General features: G+C 41.5%; 1 protein-coding gene across 1 annotated transcript in view; it reads right to left on the bottom strand.

Moving 5' to 3' along the window:
• The window catches only part of MYOM2 (myomesin 2), an 80,436-nt gene that overhangs the window by 27,841 nt on the left and 33,557 nt on the right, over nucleotides 1-19,038 (bottom strand). The window contains exons 15-24 of the mRNA XM_032215146.1: nucleotides 17,599-17,773; nucleotides 16,224-16,345; nucleotides 14,339-14,526; nucleotides 12,711-12,837; nucleotides 6,726-6,904; nucleotides 4,857-4,971; nucleotides 3,335-3,491; nucleotides 3,118-3,224; nucleotides 1,167-1,211; nucleotides 351-487 (exon numbers count right to left, since the gene is read on the bottom strand). Coding sequence (XP_032071037.1) covers nucleotides 351-487; nucleotides 1,167-1,211; nucleotides 3,118-3,224; nucleotides 3,335-3,491; nucleotides 4,857-4,971; nucleotides 6,726-6,904; nucleotides 12,711-12,837; nucleotides 14,339-14,526; nucleotides 16,224-16,345; nucleotides 17,599-17,773 — 1,352 coding nt within the window. The remainder of the gene's footprint in view (nucleotides 1-350; nucleotides 488-1,166; nucleotides 1,212-3,117; nucleotides 3,225-3,334; nucleotides 3,492-4,856; nucleotides 4,972-6,725; nucleotides 6,905-12,710; nucleotides 12,838-14,338; nucleotides 14,527-16,223; nucleotides 16,346-17,598; nucleotides 17,774-19,038) is intronic.

Below are 19,038 nucleotides of genomic sequence, written 5' to 3'. Positions count from 1 at the left end.
ATACCGGTTTCCTTGGCTCAGCTGATAAAGGAGGAGAACCTTGTGGCTTAGTGGTTAACACAACTGCTTAATATGTAATACAGCACAGGTTCAAATCCCAGTAAGGGTATGGCTAGCTGATGAGAGCTAAATAGCTTGAAATAGATCTATACTAGTCTCCCTTTATTTATTTATCAGCACAAATACAACATACATACATACATACATACATACATACATACATACACACACACACATACATACATACATACATACACACACATACACACAATAAAATATTGCATTCCTTCATGACCGAATTGGACTACTTTTCCCAAGTTTGCTTTATATCATCCAAATTCTAAACTTACATCACTATTGGAAACTTCACTGTCATTGATTATAAATCGATAGGTGGCCTCAGGCGAAAGGCTCTCAGTCTGAATCCAGAAACGCACTTCTCCTTTATCCAAAATCTCATAGGCTAATTCAGACTTCAAAGGAATAGCTAGAAGGAAACAGCATAGGTAAAGCTGTTATACGGAGACCTATCCAAAACGTCAGTGCCAGTAGCTTGATGCTTCTAAAAATCTTAATCAATACACGATAGAAATACAGTGAAAGCTTTAGAACTTTTCCAATGTGTTTCCACAGGTTTATGGGGTTTCTCTGGTGTTATCTGAGCATGGTGGTTTTCTTGCAGATGTTTCATTACCCAACTAGGTAACATCATCATTGATCATCATCATCTAAGCACTCATGGTGTTACCTAGTTGAGTAATGGCACGTCTGCAAGAAAACAACGAAAACTCAAAGGGCATCAAGGACTCCACAGTTGAACCCTGAGCTACAAATATTCTCTTCTATCTGTATCACAGGCATGTATTAAGAAAAGTTCTGCATGATTAAGGAGACAAATTTCAGCTGCATTTATTGCGCCATTTACAGCTCTTACAGGAAATATATAATCCAGCAAATATTAGATAAATTCCATCTGACTCCATTCATCCAAATACATTTGCAATAGTGAAGAAGATCTCCTTTAAACAGAAGCTAATATTTGCATTTAATTAATAGAAGGATAAGCAAGCTGTTCTACCAAAAAGGCTTTTATTGCTTTACTTCAATCACCGTGTACAAATGCGTTACTCCGGGGACTGCACATTAGATTCAGGCCTCCTACTTACTTGGATTCTTGATTTCACGGCTTAGTGTCATCAAACGTTCAAGCTCTGAAATGAAGAGCAAATTTTAACCTATTGTTTTAATATATGTAGGTCGTCAAACTAAACATTAGTTTTTAAAAAATGTACGAATCCATGCAATACCAAGAAACTTTAGCTCAATAAAGGAACACAAGTCTGAAAATTCAAGTCTTGAAAAAGAGGCAAAGTTTGGATTCTGATATCATGACAAACCATCCTATGAAAGGATCACACCTTCATGATAAACTATCTTGCGATAGAATCCAGCTTAGCTGCACCCCCAATGTGTAGCCATCCCATGCCTTCCCCTTGGACAAAACCTGAAGAAGCACTACCATTACGACTTCATTTTAGTTGTATCAACCAACCACTGAATGCTTTATTTTAATTATGGTCTAATAGAAACAAACTACCATTCAACCACGGCTTTCAAAACTGGGTTATTAAAGCAACTGTAATTGATGTTGGCTATAGCTCAGATAACGAAGCCATAATTTTTGAACTTCTTACAAAATGAAGAAAGTACAATTTCCAGGAAATGTAGACTCATCCTTGTGCTAAATCATAGCTTATCATAATAGTCAAAGGCAGTGTTTCTCAACCTTGGCAACTTGAAGACGTCTGGACTTCAACTCCCAGAATTCCCCAGCCAGCATTCGCTGGCTGGGGAATTCTTGGGACTTGAAGTCCAGACATCTTCAGGTTGCCAAGGTTGAGAAACACTGGTCAAAGGCAACACAAAGAGTTTAAAAATAATGACCCATATTTTAATTATAAAGAAATGCACTAAAATGTAAATATGAGGTAAAATATCCGCAGGTTCAGTAATGTTATCTATATCTTGTTTTATCTGCCAGCATAATTCCATAGTGTATCATTTTTTAAAAAGGGGTCTCATTCCAACAAAAGCATGGAATCTGGTGGAGAGAAAATGTTTTTGTAGTATATGTAGTAGCTGTCAGTAAGCGCTCACAAAAATTGAGCAAAGCATGGGAGACCAGGATTAGCAAGACTTAACATATTAGAATTGCTAATCAAGTCTGGGGAAATGGAAGCGATTGCAGGCTCTGCCAATTTTCAAATAACAAAGAAATGACAAAATTAACTAGTGAAACGCACAAATGTTTTGCTCTCATTTCTATCTTTATTAGAAGCAAGCCAGCCCATTGAAAAGTTTTACTCATCTATAGGAACAGAGGGATATTACTCCCTCTGAGATACAGAAGTTGGTAAAGGTTGGCTTCCATTACTATTACTCTAAAGCTGCATTACTATTACTATTAGCCTTCTCATCGTTCCTATCACCCATCTCCTCCCACTTATGACTGCAGTACTGTAACTTTGTTGCTTGTATCCATTATGATTTATATTGATATTGATTGTTTCCTGATTGCTTATTTGTACCCTATGACTATCATTAAGTGATAGTCTTATGATTCTTGATATCTTTTATTTTATGTACACTGAGAGTATCTGCACCAAAGACAAATTCCTTGTGTGTCCAATCACACTTGGCCAATAAAGAATTCTATTTTATTCCATTCCATTCTATTCTTTGTTCTGTTTTGTTCTATTCTATTCTGTTTTCTGTTCTGTTCTATTTTCTATTCTATTCTATTTCTCTTCTATTCTATTTTCAGTTCTGTTCTATTCTATTTTCTATTCAATTCTATTCAATACAGTAATGTCTTGAAGGAATAATCCTATAAAACTTTGTGGTTATAACAAGGAAAGCCTATGGAAGACTGATTGTAAAATATTACGGCATATTTACAAAGCAAAAATGCCAATTCCACAGGCTATTTATTTTGTAAAGAGTTTTTTTTCCCTCTAAAGAAGTTTCAAATCCTTTCAGGCAAAGAAACAAGAAAATGCAGATGGCAGCTTTACTCAAATGTGCAGGTTAATAAGAAAATATAAATTGTGTTTTTACCTTCTTCGTCCATAATGAAACTAGATGAGACTCCATCAGTATCACTAACAGCAACAGAGTAAGTTCCCAAATCATCTTTGTCAGGGTTTTTAAAATAGAGTTTAGAGCTGAAATATATGTTTTTAATTATTTTTTTTTTTAAAAAAAAGCAAGATTAGTATTTTTCTAAAAGAAACCATACATTTAAAAACATTCATAAAGGACCTGATGAACTTACTGGTCTCCAATGGTTTCAATATTAAATTTATCGTGATCTTCTATCTCTTCATAGAATTTGCTCCAGGTAAAATGAGAAGCATCTGTCATTTCTTTGCAGTCAAACTCAAGATAAATACTGCCTTCCTCATCCACACCAGCACTGATTTCCTTTGTACCTATAAGGCAGGATTGTAGTTCAGAATATACCCTAAGTATTGTTTGTTCTCCCCAAATCTGAATCTTGAGTACCCCAAGGCTCTGTTTTGGGCCCAGTACTCTTCAACATCTTCATCAATGATCTGGGTGAGGGGATAAATGAGGAACTCATCAAATTTGCAGATGACACCAAGCTGGCAGGAATAGCCCACACTCCAGAAGACAGGCTTAAGATACGGAAGGATCGTGACAAACTTGAACATTGGGCACTAACAAAATGAAATTCAATGGTGAAAAAAAGTAAGGTTCTACATATAGGCAAGAAAAACAAAATGCACAGGTACAGTTTAGGTGGTACCTTGCTCAATAGTAGTAACTGTGAGAGGGAATCCTAGTGGGCAAACATTTAAAATGAGCCAGCCATGTGCAGCAGCTGCCAAAAAAGCCAACACAGTTCTAGGCTACATAAACAGAGGGATAGAATGAAGATCACATGAAGTGTAATACCACTTTATAATGCCTTGGTGTGGCCACACTTGGAATACGGCATTCAGTTTTGGTTGCCACAATGTAGAAAAGATGTTGAGACTCTAGAAAGAGTGTGGAGAAGAGCAACAAAGATGATTAGGGGACTGGAGGCTAAAACATATGAGAAATGGTTGCAGGAACTGGGTATGTCTAGTTTAATGAAAAGAAGGACTAGGGGAGACATGATAGCAGTTTTCCAATATCTCAGGTGTCGCCACAAAGAAGAGGGAGTCAAGCTATTCTCCAAAGCAGCTGAGGGCAGAACAAGAAGCAATGGGTGGAAACTAATCAAGGAGAGAAGCAACTTAGAACTAAGGAGAAATTTCCTGACAGTTAGAACAATTAATCAGTGGAACAACTTGCCTCCAGAAGTTGTGAATGCTCCAACACTGGAAGTCTTTAAGAAGATTTGGACAGCCATTTGTCTGGAATGGTATAGGGCTTCCTGCCTAGGCAGGGGGTTGGACTAGAAGACCTCCAAGGTCCCTTCCAACTCTCCTATTGTATTATTGAATACCATGTTTTGGATTTCTTAATCCTCGCATATTCAGCCATGTTTTAGGTGATAAACTTTGGGTAGCAGCTCTGTTTTCTGGAAAACTCCTCAACTTTGGGAACTCCATGGCAGGTGGTCATATTTATGGTCTTTTCCATGACTAGCTGCTTCTACTATATTTGGCTGTGGGAACCTCTGGGTGAGAATGTGGGTCTGATCAATTTTGATATCAACCTACCAAAGTTTGCAAACTTTAAATGGCTGGAAAAGAATGAAAGATTTTTAAAACTCTGCTTTAGGAGAAAACAAATCCGACAGTGAGAGCTCTACATTTCAGGAAAAAAAAGATCCTATTTCTTACCCGGCTTCGCCTGTACAAGGACAGCTTCGGAAATATCCGACGGCTTCCCTATGCCAGCATTGTTCACTGGGCGAACTCGAAACAAGTAGCATTTGCCTTCATGTAACTCTGTTATCTGAAAGAAGATACACAAGGAAGATTTAATAGGACACGTATGTAGTCGATGAAACTTAAGAGATAGTGGGAGAGTTTCCTCTTTTACTCTAAGGCAGTGTTTCCCAATCTTGGCAACTTGAAGATGTCCAGACTTCAACTCCCAGAATTCCCCGCTGGCTGGGGAATTCTGGGAATTGAAGTCTAGATATCTTCAAGTTGCCAAGATTGGGAAACACTGCTGTAAGGGAATGTAGTAGATTCCCAGGAGGGAGGGAAGTAAGATGTCCATATGTTTTATGTGAGAGAAAGAGGGTGAAGACAGCCCCTCCCTAATAATTCTCAGAGTATATCCAGTAGATGCAGATAGATGGTGTTCATTTTGGCAAGATTCTGTCTATAGGTGTGGGACAGTAAAGGAATCTGCTTGGAACAACCACCACATGTCTTTCTTGGTTTGGGGCCCCCATCAAATGCATTTTTGCAACCTTGGAAATCCAAAATCTTCCCTTCCTTTGTCTTGCACGTAAAAAAAGAAATTGTAGCAAGAAAAAGCAAACACAATGCTGATTAACAAAGGGTTAGGAGAGCCATAGTAATGAAGGGGAAATAATGAATATCTGGCAGGTAAATTTATTGTTTAAAAAGTAACAAATAAAAAAGTCCGTTGACATTGGCTTTCATGGGCTGTATCTGTTAGACAGCATTGAGTTTCAAAGGTTTGGTGACCATGTTCTGGACTGCAGATGTCCTGATGTTTCGCTAGGAACTGTGTCTGGCCTCTTCCATAAGATGATCTGTTATACAGCGGCCTCCATCCAACCTTTCTGGCTTGGCAGACTGGTGGAGGCAGGGCTGGTGGCAGTGACAGGGGGAAAGGGGATGATTTCACGAACACACATGCGTGCCACGTTGCAGGCATGCACGCACACACACTGCCCCACCACTTCCATGGCCCAATTCCAAATTGAGCTTCAGCCTGGCACCAGGCCACAGACTGGGGGTTGGGGGGCTCCTGTGCTACACCAATTAGAAACCTGCCTGGACAAGGACTCATTAAGGACACGGCTGCTCAGATTAACCGATAAAAACCCAGCATGTACAAAGGAAAAAAATCGGGAATCAGCATGACCAATCAGAAGTCATCATGAGCAAAGTACCAGTCAGGAACCAAGACTATCAAAGTGACCAATCAGGATTAGGGACAAAGAAAGAATCAATAGAGAAGAGATAGCAATAGCAGTTAGACTTATATACCGCTTCATAGGGCTTTCAGCCCTCTCTAAGCGGTTTACAGAGTCAGCATATCGCCCCCAACAATCTGGGTCCTCATTTCACCCACCTCGGAAGGATGGAAGGCTGAGTCAACCTTCAGCCGGTGAGATTAGAACAGCCGGACTGCAGAACTGCAGTCAGCTGAAGTAGCCTGCAGTGCTGCATTTAACCACTGTGCCACCTCGGCTTATCATTGATGAGCCTTCACCAATCTGCGCCAATTGGAAAGTAGCTCAGAGAAGACCAATCAAAGTTAGGACACCTGGTTACAAAGACAGGACTGTTCAACTGCCTGGGATCATAGCAGACCTTCTTGTTTCTGAAGATACTAAGCATAACTTTGGTGAAATGTCAGGAAATCTGTTGTTTACATCATAATTACTAAAACCCGGAGCTCAAACTAACCCAACCAAAAGAAGCAAATTGTTGACAATATACTTGTTTCTGGTGAAATTAAAAAAAATTAAACCAAAAAATATAGCCAACAGAACGTTTTTGTACCTTTAAGTAATGGTGCGGCGTTGGTTTCTCATTGAATGTGGTCCAATTTTCCTCTTCTTCCTCTTTGTAGTCAACAAAATATCCAGTAACAGGACTATTCCCAATATAAATAGGAGCTTTCCAGAGCATTACAAGGGAGGTGTTTCTAATCTCACAAAATGTAAGATCATAGGGAGGACCTAAACAGATAAAGGATAGTGCATCTTATTCTATTTTTTTAAAAAAATGTTTTAAGCTAACTAGAAGCAAAAATCTGCTAGCTAGCAAAGGAAATTTGTCTGCAGGAAAACGGTGCCTCTGAGCATCTGAATGCCAACCTTTGGTTTAGCAATCCAAGCCACAAAAATGTGTCATACCTACCACCCTCCACAATGTGGCTGAAATGATAAAACGGATCTTTGCATAAAAGAATGGTGTTCTGAAAACCTCCAGTGCATTAAAAATTATTTACTCTTAACTTGAGACTTTTTCACTAGGCACCAATCAGTAGATTCAAATTAAAATATGCATGAAATCTGTTCATGTGGCTTTAATATTGTAGAGGGTACATAGCAGTGGTGGGTTCCGCCCAGCAGCGTCCACATGGGGGCACGCAGCACACGCATTCATCTTAGCACCTCCGCGATGTTCCAGCTACTCAGCGGAGCATCACGCAGACTTAAAAGACTGGTAAGGAGCTCGGGCTGGCAGGTGGGTCCTCCGGAGCACTGTACTGGAACAGTATCTGGTGCTCCAGGCAGGCCCCCGTACAGGGGCGTACCGCCTGCAACCCACCACTGGTACATAGGATATATGATCTTCTTTTTATTACAATTTCAGTTTGGGAGATCAAAAGCATATATTGACCCATTTTTAATCCAAACACAATTTTGGTATGCAAATGTGGAGTTTCTTAATGGAACATCTAGATCTAAATCTCCCATCAAATCATAGAAGGAGTTCTTTACTTTGGACAAATGGCTAATGCTTAACTTCACTTTAATATCAATTAAATAATTCACGTTAATTAACTGTTATAATGCCCTGATCTAAGAAGAGAGTAATTTACATATTAGGACACCATTAAAAAATAAAAACCACCAAGGCTTCTTTTCTCCAAAAAGAAGATATATGAATTTTATGGAGCATTGTATGGTCTTTTAGATCTTATACATAAATTTTGCAGAAATGGTCTTTCACCACGCATCATTATTTCCACAACTACATAATCGTTGTTTGTTTTATGTCAATGCAGGCACTGTATGTGCCTTGTGCATGCGCGGAAGCCACGAAGACTTAAAGACTGGTAAGGAGCTCGGGCTGGCAGGTGGGTCCTCCGGAGCACTGTACTGGAACAGTATCTGGTGCTCCAGGCAGGCCCCCGTACAGGGGCGTACCGCCTGCAACCCACCACTGGTACGTAGGATATATGATCTTCTTTTTATTGCAATTTCAGTTTGGGAGATCAAAAGCATATACTGACCCATTTTTAATCCAAACACAATTTTGGTCTGCAAATGTGGAGTTTCTTAATGGAAGATCTAGATCTAAATCTCCCATCAAATCATAGAAGCAGTTCCTTACTTTGGACAAATGGCTAATGCTTAACTTCACTTTAATATCAATTAAATAATTCACGTTAATTAACTGTTATAATGCCCTGATCTAAGAAGAGAGTACTTTACATATTAGGACACCATTTTTAAAAAAACCACCAAGGCTTCTTTTCTCCAAAAAGAAGATATATGAATTTTATGGAGCATTGTATGGTCTTTTAGATCTTATACATAAATTTTGCAGAAATGGTCTTTCACCACCCATCATTATTTCCACAACTACATAATCTTTGTTTGTTTTATGTCATAATTAGATTGTATCTTGGGTTAATAGTACAGACAGCTAAAGGTGGTCTTGTTGTAAGCTACAAAAGGAATAGTACAGCTATTCCAGCATTTTTCAAATCATTTCCATGTGGAGATGTTAGGATTAGAAGAGATTGAACAGCCATTTGTCTGAAATGTTTCAGGATTTCCTGCTTGAGCAGGGAGTTGAACTAGAAGACCTCCAAGAAACCTTCCAACTCTGTTACTCTCTTATTCTCTGAAGGAAGGAAGGAAGGAAGGAAGGAAGGAAGGAAGGAAGGAAGGAAGGAAGGAAAGAAGAGGGAGGGAGGGAAAGAAGGAAGGAAAGAAGGAAGGAAGGAAAAGAAAGAAGAGAGAGGGAGGAAGTGAATGACAAGAAGAAGAGAGAGGAGAGGAAGGAATGACAGGAAGGAAGGAAAGAAAGAAAGAAAGAAAGAGGGAAAGAAGAAAGAAAGAAAGAAAGAAAGAAAGAAGAGAGAGGGAGGGAGTGAATGACAGGAAGGAAGGAAGGAAAAGAAAGAAGAGAGAGGGAGGAAGTGAATGACAGGAAGGAAGGAAAAGAAAGAAAGAGGGAAAGAAGGAAGGAAGAAAGAAAGAAAGAAAGAAAGAAAGAAGTGACAGGGAGGGAGTGAATGACAGGAAGGAAGGAAGGAAGGAAGGAAGGAAGGAAGGAAGGAAGGAAGGAAGGAAGGAAGGAAGGAAGGAAGGAAGGCGCATGACTATGAAGACATTGACAGGGTTGCCTATTCAATCCAGCTGAAAAACTCCAGCTCAGGTAGACAATATAAAATCAGAGTCGCAGCAAATGGGAAACTTTCCTGTTTCCAAAGCCTTGGAATGCCAACTTCACAAATTGCTAGGTGGAACTTCTGCACTGTGAGTTGAGTCCCTGCCAAGGTGGAAGAACAATGTTGTTGGCACACCCCATGCAAGGCTGATTGGCAGAAAGGGCCACTGACAGAGGGAGGGGGCCTTCAAAGGAAGGAAGAACCTGGCACCACCTTTTGAGTCTCTCTGGTTGCAAACCGAGTAATGCCACTGCAGCCAGCTCTCCATATTAATATTTATATCTCAGCATTAAAATAGCCTCCTATTAAAAGAACAAGAACAGATTTGTGCCAATCTCCCTATTTCATTATTCAATCCCGTTTATTCAAATAAGGCAGGACAAAGCAGGCTGTATATAAACCAAACGTTTTCTCTGTTCCAGATGCATCCGTTGTAGACAAAGGGACTGCTTGAAATTCAACAGACGCCTTGCAAACATGTACAAAGGCAATAATCTATAGTAGAAGGTGAGAGAAAGGATTCTGGGAGGTAAACAACCGTTCCTTCCCTATCAGCATGAGAATTGTTGTTTTCTTGGCAGCTTCATTCGTTTTGGATCAAAAACTTGAGCCTGAAGGCATATTTCCCCCAAACAAAACAAGCAAACATTAAGCATAAATTGATGTGTACTTTGCTTAATTATAGAGACAAACAAGCCATCCAAAGTTAACTTGGGTTAAACTTGGAAATTATCTAAATTTTACCGCCAGCCTTTTAAAACAAAGCAGGAACTGAGGAGAATTTTTCTCTTCAAAAACTGTATGTTCCTTTGGTGTTTTGAACCTTGAAACAAACTTTTCTTCTTTGCCTCCTCCTGTTCCTCATCCTTGAAAGCCAAGTGTATGCTTTGGGGTTTCAAGAACTGGCTCACTGAGCTTGGGAAGGCAAAGGGAGAATAAAGATAGAGAAATGGAAAAGAAGGAAGAAAGGAAGGAAGGAAGGAAGGAAGGAAGGAAGGAAGGAAGCAGAAGGAAAGGAAGGAAAGGTGAAATCAAGAGGGGAAAGAAGGAAGGAAGGAAGGAAGGAAGGAAGGAAGGAAGGAAGGAAGGAAGGAAGGAAGGAAGGAAGGAAGGAAAGGAAGGAAAGGTGAAATCAGAGGAGGAGGAAGGAAGGGAAGATGAAATCAGAGGAGGAGGAAGAAGGAAGGAAGGAAGGAAGGAAGGAAGGAAGGAAGCAGAAGGAAAGGAAGGAAAGGTGAAATCAGAGGGGAAAGAAGGAAGGAAGGAAGGAAGGAAGGAAGGAAGGAAGGAAGGAAGGAAAGGAAAGGAAGGAAAGATGAAATCAGAGGAGGAGGAAGAAGGAAGGAAGGAAGGAAGGAAGGAAAGGAAAGGAAGGAAAGATGAAATCAGAGGAGGAGGAAGAAGGAAGGAAGGAAGGAAGGAAGGAAGGAAGGAAGGAAGGAAGGAAGGAAGGAAGGAAAGGAAAGGAAAGGAAAGGAAGGAAATGTGAAATCAGAGGAGGAGGAAGGAAGGGAAGATGAAATCAGAGGAGGAGGAAGAAAGAAGGAAGGAAGGAAGGAAGGAAGGAAGGAAGGAAGGAAGGAAGGAAGGAAGGAAGGGTGAAATCAGAGGAGGAGGAAGGAAGGAAGGAAGGAAGGAAGGAAGGAAGGAAGGAAAGGTAAAATCAGAGGAGGAAGAAGGAAGGAAGGAAGGAAGGAAGGAAGGAAGGAAGCAGAAGGAAAGGAAGGAAAGGTGAAATCAGAGGGGAAAGAAGGAAGGAAGGAAGGAAGGAAGGAAGGAAGGAAGCAGAAGGAAAGGAAGGAAAGGTGAAATCAGAGGGGAAAGAAGGAAGGAAGGAAGGAAGGAAGGAAGGAAGGAAGGAAAGGAAAGGAAAGGAAAGGAAAGGAAAGGAAAGGAAGGAAAGATGAAATCAGAGGAGGAAGAAGGAAGGAACGAAGGAAGGAAGGAAGGAAGGAAGGGTGAAATCAGAGGAGGAGGGAGGAAGGAAGGAAGGAAGGAAGGAAGGAAGGAAGGAAGGAAGGAAGGAAAGGTAAAATCAGAGGAGGAAGAAGGAAGGAAGGAAGGAAAGGTGTAATAGAGGAGGGAGGGAGGGAGGAAGGAAGGAAGGAAGGGTGAAATAGAAGGAAGGATGAAATCAGAGGAGGAAGAAGGAAGGAAAGGTGAAATCAGAGGAGGAGAAGGAAGGAAGGAAGGAAGGAAGGAAGGAAGGACGTAAGGAAGGAAGGAAGGGTAAAATCAGAGGAGGAGGAAGGAAGAAAAGGTGAAATCAGAGGAGGGAGGGAGGAAGGGAGGAAGGGTGAAATAAAAGGAAGGAAGGATGAAATCAGAGGCGGAGGAAGGAAGGAAGGAAGGAAGGAAGGTTGATTTTGAGTCAGTCCAAAGCAAACTTGGAACCAGGGGCATTTGTGGGTGGGAGGTTAAAAAACTCAGGAACACAGCTGTGACCCTGTGGATCAATGGTGTATTAACCGTTAAGCAGACTAAGCAGGCGCTTAGGGCAGTGGTCCCCAACCTTTTTATCGCCGCGGACCAGTCAGCCTTTGATAATTTTACCGTGGCCCACTGAGCGTGCGCAGGAGTGGGGAGGCGTTGTTCGCGACGACACATTGATTGTTTATATATCACGTGCGTACCAGCGCGGGGCTCTCTTCCCTGGAGCCTTTGCGCACGGCCCAGGAGCTTTTGTGCATGGCCCAGGAGCCTTTGCGCTGCAGCGATCATGTCCCCCGGCCGCTGCAGCGATCATGGCCCCTGGCCGCTGCAGCGATCATGGCCCCAGCCGCTGCGCGGCCCGGTGCCAGGTACTCCACGGCCCGGCACCGGTCCGCGGACCGGGGGTTGGGGACCACTGGCTTAGGGCACCAGGCCCAAAGGGGCCACCACAAAGTTGAGAAAGAAAGAAAAAAAACAGTGAAGATTTCCACAGTATGTACAAAGGAGGGGGGGCACCAAGATTTGTCAGTGCTTAGCGCACCAGTGAGCCTTAATCCGCCACTGCTGTGGAAGAACTCCTGGCCCTTCTTAATGTATGTGATACATGTAAAAAAGAGGCAAAGTTTCAATTCTGCAGCCATAGCTGCCATCTTAACTTCTTAATTCCCCATTCCTACCCCAAGGCACCTCTGTCTGGAACATAAAGGCTGCTCCTCAAAACTTCCTTGGTTCTACAGATGCTAAACCAGATGTATCTTCCCCTGGCTGCTAAGTTTCAGAATCCTGAAAACCTGTCCAGCTATGGAACACATAGGAAGCATGGTTAAGAAACAAAACACGTTAGATTATTACTAAGATACAAACACGTTTGAACACTAATCGATTTTAAAGATGGTAATTATTTTCATATCCCATTTACTTACCTGGTTCTGGCATGTTCCAAGCCTCACATTTGAAAAGCTCGCTGGAGTCAGAAGATTTCCCTACGCCAGTAATATTTGCAGCAGCAATTTTGAATTCATAGTATGCATTTTTTTGCAAATCCTCTACCTTTACCAAAGCGTTAGCGTTACAAAGAAAAAATCCAAAATTAATGTAGGTAATAACCATCCGATCTCATAATAAGAGCAAACCAATTAAGAACTTCTGATTTCACTTGGACTTAACTCCTGCACAGCTAAATAAACAAGATTTTTTTTAAAAAAGAGAAAATAAAAATGATTACAAATCCTAAAAGGGAAGATTGGTTGCAACTCAAAAGTAATAATGGAAAAGCGAGCTGTGGTGCAGTGGCCCCCACCTTTCAGGGACCAGGGACCAGTTCCATGGAGAGAGGTTTTTCTCCCCAAGAGAGTCTGCTTTCATGTGCTTTATTCGTTTGCATGGTCCACAACCTGCTGCCAGTCGATGGACTGGAGGTTGGGGGCTCCTGCCTTAATGGGTCAGGTAGCTTTTGGCATCATGAGCATTTATAGATGGTCACCTAAAATTGCTTTACAGTATATTACACTGAGATGACCCAAGCTTTCAATGAGAGGTTGCCAATTTGGAAGGTTGATATACGAGAGACAATTTTGATAATCTGGGTATTTGATATAGGACCTATAATTATCATTTAGTTTCAAATCAGGCAGGAATTAAATGGCATTATGTTAACTTTCTATATGGTTTTTTATTTCTCTTCCTTGCATTTTCCCACAAGCAAAGTGTCCACTTTGTTCAGATCAAACCAGTAGCAATTCATTATTTGCAAAAGGAACTTATACCATTGAGTGAAAGAACAGGAATAGAAAATAGAAAATAATAGAAAATAGAAAATAATAGAGAATAGAAAATAGAAAATAATAGAAAATAGAAAATAGAAAATAGAAAATAGAAAATAGAAAATAGAAAATAATAGAAAATAATAGAAAATAATAGAAAATAATAGAAAATAATAGAAAATAATAGAAAATAATAGAAAATAATAGAAAATAATAGAAAATAGAAAATAGAAAAATAGAATAGAATAGAATAGAATCAGACAAATCAATAAGCAAAGAAATGTGTTGAACATTTCAGTTTTTCCTTATAATAAGTGTGTGTGTTTGTATGCAGATGAACAGCCATCATTGTAGTAATATTATTTCTATGTGTATGGTATACTCATCAATATAGTTTATATTGGATTTGTACTTTAAAAAAGAAAAATAATATTGTTAAATATGTTTTTTAAAAGAATAGTGTGAAAGATACACCAAAATAAGATACTGCTTAGCAGTGGTGGGATTCAAAAATGTTCACTATCGGTTCTGTGAGCATGGCTTTGTGGGTGTGGCAGGGGAAGGATACTGCAAAATCCCCATTCCCTCCCCACTCTCAAACTTTCCGCTACCAGTTCTCCGGAACCTGTCAGAACTGGCTGTCTACCACCTCTGCTGCTTAGTCTATATAATGGAATCTGGTCTGGATCAGTTCATCGCAGCTGATATGAAATTGGCAATATTCAAGCAATTGGGAATGAATCAAACAATATTGGCTGCACGTATTTAGAGTATGCAACAATACAGACCTTATAAATTCTTTCTTTAACCAGAGAAGAGTTGACTTCATGCCAGTTGTGGTGTTCTGCCTCCCGTTTGTCTATGTAATAACCCAGAATATTTGATCCACCACTGTATCTTGGGAGCTTCCAGCCAATGGTCATGGATTGGCCATCGCAGTTGAGAAGGGTGATTCCATAAGGATAGGACGGGCAAGCTATAAAAGTGAAGCAAACTTCTAAATAGTTCACATACAAAGCGATAACATCACACTGCTTTCTTTTATACTTCGATTACATTATGATGAATTTATGGATTGACTTGTCTAAGAAAAAAAATTATTTACAATGCATGTTTTGTACGAGGTAGGACCCTTGATAATCAATGGGGATTGTCCATAGTAAATATACAGAACAGCATTTTTAAATCTAAGTATATTAGGAGTTAAGAAAACTTAACCAAAACATTACTTCTGCCTTTCTCCGAACAATATTTTCTTCCTTCTGTGACTATGACTTTGTTTGCCAAAATAATTCACCCCAAAGTCGTAGATACCAAAATAAGGCTGTTTTCTCCAACTTCAATTTACATATTCTTCTTTGGTATTCTTCTCCTTTTCTAAGCCAAGTCCTTTCTCCATAGCAGGTACCCGCACTTTCATGTAACAATCAGAGGTGGTATTCAGCCAGTTCAGACCAGTTTGGGAAAAACGGTAGCTCCGATCATCAGTTGCCCCCCCCCCGCCCTATCCTGTCCTTCATTTCCTGCTTTCTAGCTCATCTCAATCGCACGGCACAGCTGATTTTCCCCCCCTCTCTGTTCTACTTACCGTTGCTGACTTGGAAGGTAAGCAGCTGAGCTTCTAAATGCTCCATTTTCAGTGCTGTGCACCAACGCTTTAGGCACATACCCATGGACGCGCAAAGTGCCGGTTCACTGAACCAGTTGTTAAACTGGCAGCATCCCACCACTACAGGGGTGGGTTTCTCACCCCGTTCCAACCGGTTCGGTTGGAACAGGGCCGGTGGCGTCCTCGTGCACGCGGGCAGTGCACGCATGCGTACTAGCGTCTGTGCGATGCTCCAGCTGCTCCTGGAGGATCGCGCAGGCGCTGTATGCATTCTGCGCATGCGTGGAAGCACAGAACTCGTCAAAACCGGGTAAGGAGCGTGGGCAGGCGGGCGGGCCCTTCGCCGTTCCCGGAAGTTACTTACTTCCGGGTTTGCTGACCAACCGGTTCGCGGGGACCGCCGTGAACCGGTTGAAACCCACCCCTGCACCACTAGTAACAATGGCTTATCACGTGGAAGTTTACAATTATTTGAAAAGTCCCCATGTTGGCAATGCATGGTGATATCAAGATGGGAAAAGTTTACATTTTAAGAGTACAGGTAGTCCTCGTCTTATGATCACAATTGAGCCCAAAATTTCTGTTGCTAAGCAAGGCAGTTGCTAAATGATTTTTTGTCCCATTCCACAACCTTTCTGTCACATTTATTAAGTTAATCATTGCTATTGTTAACGGAACTATATTGTTGTTAAGAAAATCTGGTTTCCCACATAAACTTTACTTGTCGGAAACCGTAGGAAGTTCATGAAAGATGATTCCCATATCCCCCGGGACTCGGCAGCCGTCATAAATACATTTCAGTTGCCAAGCACCCGAAATTTTGATCATATGACCATGAGGATGCTGTGATGGTCGTAAGTGTGAAAAATGGGCATAAATCACTCTTCTCAATGCTGTTGTAACTTCAAATGGTCACTAAATAAATAAGTAAGTCAGTCTACTACCCATGGTGGCTGCTGCTACTGGCTGAGGTTACTACGGGTGTTACTATGGAGAAATGGCTTCTAATGGATCAGACTCCTCCTTAACCTTTCAGAGCGTATCCTTGACCGATTCCCACTTACTGAGGGCCGCCTGTACTGTGATGGCGTCAGACTCCTGCGAATTTTCACTCATCCCCACCGCGTTTGCTGCTTTCACGCGGAAGACGTATCTCTCTCCTGTGGTCAGGCCGTGCATGGTGAACCTGAAGGAACAGGGAAGTGAGCTGCTTTGGCTGCTTAATTTTAAAGGCATCTGCTTGGACTGTTACAAAGTGGAAAGGCTTCCCCTGTGCAAGCAACAAACAATTGATCTGCGCAAAACAGCCGTGAGGTGAAAAACTATGAATCTAGAAACTTGCCCGTGCTAACTCTAATCCTGAACAGGTTGTCCGTTCTGATGTGCCCATTGGGATTCTTACACTCTGATTTTTGACTGTTGATCAGGTTCCTGCTTACACAGACAAGGGACGGTTAGAGGAACTGTACTTGGTTTTTTCAGAGAAGATTTATTTTTTGCTTTGGGACAGAAGACAGACCCACAGTTTTGTGTTGTGGATATGGGCAATTCACTCACCGCTTTGCAAGGATACTCTGCCTCTCCTACACCATTGCAAATGCCTTTGTTTTCCAGTTTTAATTCAATGTAATTTACTGTTTTCTCACCTGAGCTGTCTTCAGCCCTTTAGCATAGATCAGGGGTGTCAAACTCAGGGGCCAGATGCATCATTGTATTGTATTGTATTGTATTGTATTGTATTTGGTTTATTTGTATGCCTCCCTTCTCCGGGAGGGACTCAGGGCGGCGAACAACTCAGGGGGGGGAAGGGAACATAAACAACAGTACACATAATTAAAATACACGAAAATCACACAGCCATACCAGTCGAGAGGGGAGGGGAACTCATCAACCCCAGGCCTGCCAGCACAGCCAGGTTTTGACGGCTTTCCGGAAGGCCTGGAGAGAGGTGAGGGTCCGGATCTCTGCGGGGAGTTCATCATGCACTGGCCACGCCCACCCCGGTTTAGCAAAGGGGGGGGGAGTCTTGGTATGTCACGTGACAACAACATGGCACCATGAGTTTGACATTCCTGATGTAGATGATCCCTAGCAGGTCATTCCATTTCAGTAAGAGGCCCACCTCTGATTGGCTGCAAGGCTGGCAACTCCCTCCCACTAGCAGCCAGTCACTTTCCTACGCAGCCCTCCTGCAATGTTCTTTCCTGTTCTATTTCTTTACCTATTAATTCAGAGTCTCGTGGTTGCTCCAATGATGGACCCTTTAAATCGATGGATTACCCTCATCCTAGAAGAGAGGTGTCCAACCTTGGCAACTCTGTGGACTTCAACTCCAGGAATTCCCCACCAGCTATGCTTGTAGAAAGGACTAACCAAAATATATATACAGGCATATGCGGAAGGTCAAGGAATGTTGTTAAACACATATATCGCCTTTACCTGTTATACTTGATTGGCTTATGGTTGCAGGCTTCCCAATGATTTGATCCTACTACAGAGTAATCAACGTAATAGCCGATCAGATCTTCTTCATGTTTTGGCTTGTCCCAGTTCACAATAACAGAGGTTTTTGTGTTTCTTGTCGCAACAACACATCCAGGGGCTGATGGTACCACTGCAGCACAAAGAAAGGCACTTACGCTCGTCAGAGTAACAATTAACGCATTGGTATATGCTTGTAAGCCACCTAGAGTCTCTCTAGACGAGATAGGTAGCATATGAGTTTAATAAATAAGCAAGTAACGTCACCAATTTTTCTCAAGTCTACATGCAATTTTCCTAGCAAATATTAGAAGAAAATACAAAATAATAATATTTTACAGTTGGTTGTACTTTCAGCCAGATGTTTAGCCTGGATCTGGCATTTTTGTCCACCTATCGAGTGCTTCCCATTACTAGATTCCTGAATTGGTCTAAACCAGTGTTTCTCAACCTTGGCAACTTGAAGATGTCTGGACTTCAAGTCCCAGAATTCCCCAGCCAGCGAATGCTGGCTGGGGAATTCTGGGAGTTGAAGTCCGGACATCTTCAAGTTGCCAAGGTTGAGAAACACTGGTCTAAACACTTCTAAGGCAGGGAGATGTAATTTTCAAAAAAAAAAAAATCTTTGAACTATCAATTGGTTTAGGGATTTCCAAGTTGAAAATAAGTCCAGGATCTCACTAAAATGTACATTATGTAAATGTGACCTTCGGAGAAATCTGCAAGGCTGACCTTAGGGAGAAAAACTCATTAAACTTCCTCCTCCCTCATTCACTGGGATCTGCTTCTGTTTGCACACAAGGAAGATGAGGGGGAAGAAGATGGAGCTTCCCCCATGACAACTAATACCCATTTCAGTGGCGGCTGGACGGGTCCTATTGGTTTCAAAAGTGCTGATGTCTGAGTCACATTTGGAGCTTATGTCTCCTTCCCCAAAATCTTCAAACCCATTGTGCTAATGTCCATGTCTCCCACACAAGGATGCACTAATCAAAGTCCCTGTGAAACGCCATTGGATGTTGTTGTCCGACCCACTGTGACCCCATGGACAACATTCCTCCAGGCCTTCCTGTCCTCTACCATCCTCTGGAGTCCATTTAAGGTCACCCCTGCTGCTTCAGTGACTCCATCCAGCCACCTCATTCTCTGCTGTCCCCTTCTTCTTTTGCACTCAATCGTTCCCAGCATTAGGCTCTTCTCCAGTGAATCTTTCTTCCTCATTAGTTGGCTGAAGGACTTACTAGCCATTGTATAGCACAACTCAAAAGTATATGTTTTGGAAAGCAATAGTTCCTAGGAAATACGAGGGCCATGATTTTTACGCTGAGCTTTGACAAGTTATCTCAAAGTTTCTCAGTCAATTTTATGTTGCAAAACACAAGGCTGTTCATTACTAAA

The sequence above is a fragment of the Thamnophis elegans genome, chromosome 4 (assembly GCF_009769535.1).
Source record: "Thamnophis elegans isolate rThaEle1 chromosome 4, rThaEle1.pri, whole genome shotgun sequence".
NCBI lineage: Eukaryota > Metazoa > Chordata > Lepidosauria > Squamata > Colubridae > Thamnophis > Thamnophis elegans.
Note: the sequence above shows the minus strand (reverse complement) of the source record. Positions and strands in the feature narration are given on the sequence as shown.